The sequence below is a fragment of the Silurus aristotelis genome, assembly GCF_946808225.1.
Source record: "Silurus aristotelis genome assembly, chromosome: 3".
NCBI lineage: Eukaryota > Metazoa > Chordata > Actinopteri > Siluriformes > Siluridae > Silurus > Silurus aristotelis.
In genome coordinates, this window is record NC_139576.1 from 15,498,527 (window position 1) to 15,509,209 (window position 10,683).

Here is a 10,683-nt window from a genome sequence, read left to right on the forward strand (position 1 = left end):
TAGTGAAATACCGAACGAATGCTTGAAAGAGAACTTTAGGTTACTTACGTAACCCCGGTTCTCTGATAACAGGAGTGAGGTATCTCACCGCTCTTTCCTCCTTGCAGTGCACGGACAAGAGTTATGTGAGAATGAGGCAGGGACCTTTAGCAGCGGTGTATATAGGGAGGCGGGACTCCTGCATCACTGTCGTGATTGGTCTGTCAGCCGACAGACGTGGTGTGGTTGATGCTTTCAGGATCGGTCACGCCCGAGGCGATTCCCATAGTGAGATACCGCACTCCTGTTATCAGAGAACCGGGGTTACGTAAGTAACTTGAAGTTTCCCACCTAATGAAGATTATGGACCTTTTAGTTAACATCTAGAGACGTACCAGCACCATTTGGATTCAACTTCATGTAGAATTTGGGCATTGGACCTCTTTAAGTGTTTAAAAGCTCTGGCATAAAGAAGCTGGTGTTGGATCTATGATGTCTCAAATGTTGAGATATTTTATGAGTTGCTCAGTATCTCCTGGTTCCATAAAGTGAAATGACTGTATAATACTGTAGAAAGGACATAAAAAAAATGTTTTGGGGGGGGGGGTTGAATAGAAAGATAAACAGAAAGAAACCAGGTCTATATATCCACAAACTTCTATATTGCACCATTTTTGTTAATGGCACCGAGTGTGCAATTGTGGTGCCATTAGCTAAAACCTTGCAACATAAAAGTTTGTGGATATAACTCTCATGACATAATTTTTTAAAGTAACAATCAATATGAATACAAGAACATGATCCACACAGCAGTGATCCTATTTGTTCTTAACCCTGTTCTCTCAAGGCTCTCTTACTGCACTACATCACATCCTCACTGTATCTGTACAAACCATATGTTTCTTTATTAAACACATACACTGTTATATACTGTGTATCTATATTTATTTTCTTATTTCATTTAAAATGTAAATTGCCTTTAGTATACTTTTTACTACTTTTTTATTTACAACACATAATACAGATATCAAAGAAAAATGTGGATGAGGCCCAGAGGACTAGTTTGAGAATTTTTACTGATAAATGTGCATTTTCTTTCAAGTAGGGCAGCTACATAAATCCTAATCCTGATCCAAGTAGTGGGCACATGTACTTGTGAACAAAACTAAACTCTGCAGTCATACTGCACTTATATACTGCATCCACTTTGTTGTTTGTTTGAATCCCAGTAGTACAGCGCTGCTTTGCTGGATCCTTAAAGAACCCAATTTTGTGTCATATAAAATCATCAACCAGTAAAGCAAATGGAAGAGCTGTAATGTTTATTAGAAACTGTTTTTAGCACCAACCCAATAACAAAAGCACCACATAATGTATATTAAGGAATGTTGTATACATGTAATAATATAATAAATTGTGGATCAGTGCAAAATTGGTCACACTAACAGAAGGAAAAAAGTGATTCAAATGCAGTCAGTAACTATTGTGTCTTGTGTGATAAATACAAAGTACCACATAATTCAAATGCTTTTACTTTAATAATATATTCTTATTTGTTATTATGATTATAAAAGCAGCTGCCCTGAACTGTTGTTGTTGTTAAAGCATGACAAGTCAGAGTGGCTAGAAAATCGTTTTAAACCATTGGCTCTGTCTTGAGTTTTAAGATACGGGCTGATGATCTTTTCAGTTAGCTCCACTCTCCTTTTAAAACGTTGTCCATCAATTGCCATCTCCATCTAACAAGGCTCATCTTGTGCTTCCTGACTTTCAAGGGGCCATTCCTCGAGTATATGGACAGTCACCTTCTTACTGAAACACACCTGGAAAGGACAATCAAAGAGTGAAAAACAAACATTCAACATGGTGTAACAAGAGAATATAGAACATTTTGAAATTTCTAGTTTGTTAAAAAAGAGTTGGAAATAAAGAACATTTATCTTTTGTACATGCATGCCTTCCACGTTTACACTGTACATGTGATGTTATTTTGCATTTCTTGCCCTGTTGTAATTTTGTATATTTGTAATGTCTAATGTTATCCTTATGTTCTTTATAAATAATGTCAGAGGTCATTCAGATTTATTCACAGAGTAAGAATTGTATTAAATAAGAGACCGTTTCCTTTACATAAGACAAACTATTTTTTTAACATTAAAATATATTATATACACACACACACACACACACACATGGCCGCAGGAAGTGGGGATGCTGGGGGTGCTGCAGCACCCCCTATTGGCGAGAGAAAGATTTTTTTTAAATGTAGGCCTATTAAAAATATTTTGCACAATTTATAAATTCCTTATGAATATTTTAGGAAATGATAAAAATATTCCATTAGTTTTTGTATATAGAAAGCTTGAATTGTCTACTTTTAAACAAAACAATTCAAAACGAAAATAAACCGACTAGCATATGCTTATTATGTATTCCGTATTAAGTGTGCATTTCTCTCTATAGGCGCGTTCACTGCGAAGATGACGAGTGAGCATCGTCAACTTCATCTTTGCAGCCCGACACTGACACACACAAAAAAACCCACTTTATTAATAAACAATTTCAAATGTCTCCTTGCTATATTTGACAGATTCATAATCATTACTTTTGCCGGTTCTTTGTGACAGTTGTTGTGTGTGTTATTGGCAGCGTCACCCTCTGGTTACAGCACCAGAACATGGAAATTTTATTTTAGAGAATGATCGCATATGATATTCTATAATTAAATCAACTAATCGAATATTCAAAAATAGTGACTCATCCCTGCATGGAATCTCTTTTTTCTTTTCCCATATCTTCACTCGCGTCTCACCCATTTCCAAAGGGGATTAAACATTTCTTCCTTTGTTCGCTTTTAGGTCGATTATTTTTTGTATTCTTTACTGTGGTAAAGTAGAAAAAACGCTTTACAGATAGCCTACATTTTTACTTGTAAGTCAAATTCTTTTTAATAGCCTACAGTTTGTGCTTGTTATTAATTAGACATATGATAATTGGTAAAGCGCGTCAAGTTCATTTGTAAAGCGCGTTTCACACGCGCAGGTGATTTTTTGGCTTTCTCTGGCAGCGCGCAAACATAGCCTAAATGCCTTGCCCTTGTGGAAGATCAAATTAGCTCTTCATACCTTTTACAACAACATGAAGATATCAGAAAAAGAGATCGGTGGTCTCTTTCCTGCTCGTGTTCCACATCCCTCTCAAAGCGCAGAGCGGTAGGCTATAACGCGTCTTTGTGTGGAAATATAAAACTGTTTTTAATCGATTCAACTTTATTATATTATGTAAGTTAACAGGATTTACTGATATTTATTTTAATGCTTTACAGGCTTTAGTGTGTTGTTTCTTTGTTTTTTTAATTTATTTATTTAAAAACAACCCCCCAACCACCGCCGGTATTTGGTCCATTACCGCGGTGGTAAAAAAAACTGCTATCGTCACAGCCCTATATATTTATTTTTAAAATGTATTCTAAATAGGCCCATAGGCTCATAGGTTTTTTTGTCAAAAAAAAATAAAAAAATAAAAAAATAAAATAAAAATTCACAGCACCCCCTGTTCAAAATTACTTCCAGCGGCCCTGCACGTGTGTGTGTGTGTATATGTGATAGATAGATTATGTATATATATATATATATATATATATATATATATATATATATATATATATATATATATATATATATGTATATATATATACACATACAAACACACATACACACACACACACACACACACACACACACACACACACACACACACACACACACATATATATGGGAACATACACCCTACATCTTGAAAAGCTTCTACATATTTCTTTGTAGCTTTAAAAGCATTTTTTTTTGGTGGACATATGAATTACATGTGTTAATCATAAAGAATAACTCAAATAATTGAATGCAACATTTTCACAACTGAAAATGTGAAATTACTGTGAAGTCAAGAGCAGCTATCTTGGAGTTGAACATTCCTTCTTCTGCTGCAAATATATTTAATAATCTTTTGTTGAAGATAAATTATAACATTTTATAATGATTAGACATCATACTGAACATCAATAAATCTGTATCTTTTCCTATAAGAGTAACCCATGATTTATCAGTGATGTGAAATTATATATATATAAACTATTCAATTCACTTCACTTTTTCCACATTTTATGTTACAGCCATATTCCAAAACTTATTAAATGTATTAGCCATACCTATACATATCTACCTTTTTCCCCGTTTTCTTTGTGCTTGATGCCTTTGTTTTAGTTCCATTAAGACAGAAGTTCACTGGATAATCGGGAACACTGTTGTTCAAGGAATTCCAGGAGTCTTTGCTTTCCGTGGGATTTTCTGCATATTCTTCATCAGCCCAATCAGAATCACTGCTGTACAAGGACTCGTTGTTCTCCGAGGGAATCGCTGAAAACTCTGCATCTGAGAAATCTTCTTTCCTGTCCAATTCAGATTCCTCTTCCCCATCGTCCACATCATCATCACATGCTATGACCTCCTTCTCTCTATATTCTGTCAAACTACCATCACCACCTTTATCCTGCTCCCCAGGTTGACATCCAGGCAAGTCCGAGGGCAGAACTTCTGCCACAACGAGCTGATCAGAATTAATCATCTCCTTTATAAGGATTTTTGGACACAAATTTAAATTATCTATTTTGTGTTCACTGATCACAGCCTTGTCATTATGCTGATCAGGCAGGCTGGCCATCCTTTGCTTACTTTGAAACGTGAAAACCTTTTTTCTGGTAAACAAGAAGAACATGTTTATGTTTAGTTACACTCGTACAGTGATTTTCTGAGGACTTCACACAGACAAATAAAAGGTTTTGCAACACAGAATTTTTTTTTTTGCAACCCCTTCTTCAAATAACCGAATTTCATGGCTCTCAGTCATGCTTTCAGCTTCCTCTTGTGGCTTCAAGCAGCAGAATAGGGAACACAGTCTTCTTAAAAAGGATGCCATTGCAGTCAACTAAAAAATTTATTTTTTTTTACTCTGTAAGAAAACATACAGTGGGAAATTACTATGAGTTCTGGTACAGGAATAGAAAATACAGACCTACATCATTCAAGAAAAAGGGTCTTTTATACGACGACACTACATATTATAGCATATAGCAGGGTATTAGTTGTAGAGAAACCTACTGATAGTTTTCTAATAGCTTTTAAATAGGCTAAAAAAAATACTTGAAAAGTATAAGAAGTTAGAAAAGTAAAAAAAAAGTAAAAAAAAAGGGGGGGGGGAGATTACGACAAAAGACAAAAAAGGTCTTTATACACGAAAATACTACAGATAATAGCATTAATGCTGCACTTAATCTTTTATCGACTTACCGGCAACAAAACAAACCCTGAAATGAGGGACAGTCCGTCACATCACCACAAGAAACCCATGAACGTATATGACGTAATTCTTAAGCGAGCATTCGTCAGTCACGTGGTAGTCAAAAATTGTAGAGTAACCTAGGCAACCGCTTAATTGCTGACAGTTTCCTTTTTGTATTCATTATAACCCGATATGTATTTTCTACTGATCTGAATGAAAGAGAAACTGATCACCGGATCGGAGTGAGTCTTACCTCTGATAAACACATCAGCCAGTTGCCTGGTGCGCGCTCCAGTGAAGGTTTCGAGTTAAAATGCTGATAAGAGCGTTGAGAGCAGTCGCTGGTTTGGAATAAAGCGGTGCCATGATAAAAAAAAAAACCATCGTATGTTGGTCCGTGAAAGTTTCTCGCTGCGCTTCTGCTTTACGTATTTCTCTCCTCATGGCTGCTCTGTTTTATTCTAACCCTCATGAGCCTCGGTATCTGCGGAACAGCATGGGAATGGTTTGCTTCCTACCTGGATGGTCGCTCATACCAGGTATCATAGAGGGAATCCACATCTGCCCCGTGCAAACTCACCACTGGTGTCCCACAAGGCTCGGTACTTGGTCCCCTCCATTTCTCCCTCTATACCCACTCCATTGGTGAAGTCATATCCTCACATGGGTTTTCTTATCACTGCTATGCAGACAACACTCAACTAATCTTTTCTTTTCCTCCATCAGATACCACAGCTTCCGCTCGGATCTCAGCATGCTTGACAGACATATCATCATGGGTGAGTGCTCACCAACTAAAACTCAACCCCAGCAAAACAAAACTGCTGGTCATCCCAGGTGATTCATCTCCAGGTCAAGATCTCCAAATAACACTTCATGACTCTCTGTTCTCCCCTTCAGCCACTGCTCATAACCTTGGGGTAACTATGGACAATGAACTGTCCTTCTTTCCACATGTCGCTAATGTTGCTCGTTCTTGTCGATTTCTTCTCTATAACATCCGAAGGATTCGACCATTTCTATCCACACAGGCTGCCCAGGTGCTTGTTCAGTCTCTTGTCATTTCAAGACTTGACTACTGCAACTCTCTGCTGGCAGGTCTTCCCCTGAACGCTATTCGTCCACTGCAAATAATCCAAAATGCAGCTGCACGACTTGTGTTCAATCTGCCCAAGTTCTCCCACACCACCCCACTGCTGCACTTCCTTCACTGGCTTCCAGTAGCTGCACGTATCAGATTCAAAACACTGATGCTTGCCTACAAGGCCAAAAATGGACCAGCACCATCTTACCTCAGTGACCTCATCACATCTCGCACTGCACCACGCTGTCTGAGATCCTCCAGCACTGCTCGACTGGTACCTCCTTCTCTCAGAATGAGAGGTAAGTACACTTCAAGGCTCTTTTCTGTTCTGGCACCGAGGTGGTGGAATGAACTTCCCCTAGATGTCCGTACAGCAGAGTCCCTGACTATCTTCAAGCGACGACTAAAGACCTACCTCTTCCTGAAATATTTAAATGAGCACTTTCCAAGTTTGTAGAATTCAAGGGTTATTTTAATATTAAGTTTGTAATCTTGTGTACCAGTGTAGACTTATTCATTACTAGAGACTCAAAGCACTTTTGTACGTTGCTCCGGATAAGGGCGTCTGCTAAATGCTGCAAATGTAAATGTAAAGAAAAGCACCTCAGTAATGTTCAATTGAGTGTGCAGGGTTCTAAGCTCTGTGAGATGCTCACAGGAGGCTCACACTCTTTGGATAAATCTCACTTTGAACGATATGTACTAGTTGTTAATAAAGCCCATCCTGTTCAACAAGAATACCTAGGATTTCTTCTGGACATGAACCTAACAGCTGTTTTGGACTTTGATCTAGATCTTGTTGATTGCATAAACAATTTGATGAGAGAACCACAAATGTTAATTTGCCTATGCAGTATAAAATCACAGAGCCAGTTCAGGATATTGCAAGTAAGCTGAAGCTGACCAGAGCCACAAGTTGGGTGTTCTGTAATGGAGGAGTAAAAGATGAACCATTCTCTGGTGTGGAAACCTGGCTAACAGAGAAAAGTTCTGGCATTCGTGATGTTGTGTCATTCCTTTGCCGAAGGGATGTGTTGCCTCACAAAAAATTTCTCATCATATTCATTCTATTGAGTGAGGTCACTGACATGCGTGATCCTCTCCTTGAGACCTTCAGTATGTTTTTGCAGGAGCTGCAAGGTACAGAACAAATCCTTTGCATTTGTGAAAATGAAGAGTACACGCTAACTGGAAAGATCTTATCGATAAACGATATGGAAAAGACATCTCTAGAAGAAGCATTTATGAGCTCAGTTTTGCTGAGATTAATGGTACTGTCCTCAGTCTGTGGTCAGAAAATCGCAAATCAAGCAGATTTTTGCCTGCTGCTGGTGGTAAGGTTTTATTACCAAAGAAAGTGGAGGGCGACATGGATGCATTAGATATTTTATGTGAAAACCAATGTAAAGGAGGCAATGAAGACAAACTTGAACTTGAAGAAGCTTTTTACAAGAGAGGAAAGGTGTGCTGGTGGAACTTATACTTTCCAGAGCAGCCAGGATCAATGCCGTTTATCAAAAGAGATAAGTTTGACTACATCATTAATACCATCATTCATGATGTGGGCTCCCTCAGACAAGCTTGTGTTTGCTTCAATGTATTGCATCTTCCTGGTTGTGGAGGAACAACTCTGGCCATGCATGTTTTGTGGACATTAAAAGAGAAATTCCGTTGTGCAATACTAAAAAACAAAGAAGTTGGGGATGAAGATAAAGCACAACAGGTAGTTAACTTGTTGACATTTGAGACAATGGAGCAGCAAACTTAAACTACTTTTGAAACATCCCAAACAAAGATCACGGACATCCTACTGACAACAGATGTGTTTTACAGTTGCATTCAGGGAAAGGAAAAACTCATGCAGGACATTCGCAATATTTTGATGAAAAGACATTACCCTGCTGACAGTGTTCGAGCAGATTTTAAATTTTTACCACTTATTCAAGCCATTGCAAAGGAGACTCCAGGTTGCGAACAAAATATTTTGCTTAATGCAGCCAAACGCCTTGAAAAAGATGCAGTAATATTCCAGATAATTTCCAGGTACCACTATCTGAGGAAAGAAGACTTTGAAGAGGCAAAGGCTTGGGCAAAGAAGGCAAGAGATCTTCAAAGGGATAATTCCTACATTTGCGATACCTCTGCACAAGTAATTAAGCATGAACTGAAAAAGGCTATCAGTAATGACAATGAAAATGCAATTAAACCAGACAGATTAAAAGAATATCTAAAAATTGCTGCAGATGCAACATCAGCTTTCAGAGAAACCCAAGAAATTGCTAGCAAAGAAGTTCTACTTTGATATATATATATATATATATATATATATATATATATATATATATATATATATATATATATATATATATATATATATATATAAGACTTTAGCCTTTATAATATTGCTGGTCGCCTTGGGGAGCTTCAAGTTGCTGTTATAGTGATAAAGATACTGAAAAGAATTCCATTGTTTTCATCCAATCATCATGATCTCAGACAGGTTCTCTCAGGTAAATTAAAAATACAAGAAATGGCAAGCAATGATGCAAATAAGTGAAAGAATGCATCGTATTTCCATTTTCTGCAGGATTTTTCCGACCTTCTGTATAACCACAGAGACAACATGAAGTTTGCTGATGACACGACTGTGGTGGGTCTAATCAGCAAGAACGACGAGTCAGCATATAGAGAGGAGGTGCAACGGTTAACTGCCTGGTGTGGAGCAAACAGCCTGTCTCTGAATGTGGACAAAATGAAAGAGATGGTTGTGGACTTCAGGAGAGCACAGAACGACCAATCTCCACTGATTATTAATGGATCTCCTGTAGAGATCGTCAAGAGTACCAAATTCCTTGGTGTTCATCTGGCAGACAACCTCACCTGGTCACTTAACACCAGCTCCATCACCAAGAAAGCCCAGCAGTGTCTCTACTTCCTGAGAAGGCTGAGGAAAGCCCACCTCCCTCCCCCCATCCTGACCATGTTCTACAGGGGGACCATTGAGAGCATTCTGAGCAGCTGCATCACTGCCTGGTTTGAGAATTGCAGAGAAAGATGACCAATAGTATTACCGTCAATCCCTACGTGGCATGCAGAAACACCAGCGAGATAAACCTTAACGGTTGAAAATGCCCTGCCCCTATCCAAAAGTTCTTGCAAGAAGCACAACACTATTGCCACAGAACAGTGAAAAGGGATAATCTGTCTTTGAGCGCACCATAGTTCAAACACACTCCATTTCTTATCATATGCAGAGTGCGTCGAAGCTGCTCTCGCATTCTAAATCGTCTCAATCACCCTCGGAGGCAAAACAGTGACACTGAGATTTGTCCTCTCACGGGCCAGGCCCAGAGCGCTACTCTGTCCAGTGCCGGGTGAAAAATCTCTGAGGAGATCTCAGCGCAACGGGAGAGGCCAGGGACGATCGTGCTGGAATTGGAATATCTCCGTCAGCCACAATGTCCCTGACCAGTTTGGAGTCGATTATTGATACATAGAGTGACCGCTTTCTTTTACTCTCTTTAGAGTCGGCATGATCAAACTCAGCGGAGGAAATGCGTAAAGCAAAACGTTTGGCCACGGGTGGGCTAACACATCCACACCCATAGGAGCATCGTTTCTCGCCAGAAAAAAGAATAGAGGGCAATGAGTGTTTTCGTGCGAGGCGAAGAGATCTACCGCAGCCCGGCCGAATCTCTCCCATAACAGGTTCACCACCTGAGGGTGGAGAGACCACTCCCTGTACAGGGGATTTCCCCTGGACAAGAGATCCGCCCCCGCATTCATCACTCCCGGCACATGAGTCGCTCGCAACGATAGGAAATGCTCCATGCCCCACATCATGAGATCTCGCGCTAGACTGTGAAGTCGAGGAGAGCGCGTTTCGCCCTGGCTATTTATGTACGCCACCACCGTCGTGTTGTCTGATCTGACCAATACGTGGTGACTCCGAAGAAACTGCACAAAATGTTTCAAAGCTAGAAACACCGTTAACAGCTCCAGAAAGTTTATGTGCGCGCACTGAAGCGAAACAGGCCATTTCTCCTTTCGCCATCCTGCCCTTGCACACCGCACCCCAACCCGTGAGCGACGCATCTGTTGTCACTACTTTTCTCAGGGAAACAGATCCCAGCGGGGTTCCCGACTCGAGAAAAGCGTGATTTCTCCAGTGATGGAGAGCACGTAAGCACAGTGATTTACATTTGCGGCATTTGGCAGACGCCCTTATCCAGAGCGACTTACAACTGAGCAGGGGAGGGTTTTAGGGCTTTGCTCAAGGGCCCAGC

General features: G+C 39.6%; 1 protein-coding gene across 2 annotated transcripts; it reads right to left on the bottom strand.

Moving 5' to 3' along the window:
• Positions 1-1,284: 1,284 nt before the first annotated feature.
• LOC310723152 (uncharacterized protein) lies at positions 1,285-5,772 on the bottom strand. 2 transcript variants are annotated; one of them, XR_014532593.1, is made up of 3 exons: positions 5,567-5,772; positions 4,198-5,400; positions 1,285-1,802 (listed from the first exon to the last, which is right to left on the bottom strand). XR_014532593.1 is itself a non-coding variant. In XM_083535907.1 (3 exons), the coding sequence occupies exons 1-3, from the start codon at positions 4,948-4,950 to the stop codon at positions 1,719-1,721; spliced, it is 708 nt and encodes a 235-aa protein (XP_083392033.1). In that variant the 5' UTR covers positions 4,951-5,071; the 3' UTR covers positions 1,285-1,718. The 2 variants fall into 2 exon arrangements, 1 of the variants encoding a protein (XP_083392033.1); XM_083535907.1 differs by lacking the exon at positions 5,567-5,772 and having other exon boundaries at positions 4,198-4,729; positions 4,859-5,071.
• Between the last annotated feature and the right edge of the window lie 4,911 nt (positions 5,773-10,683).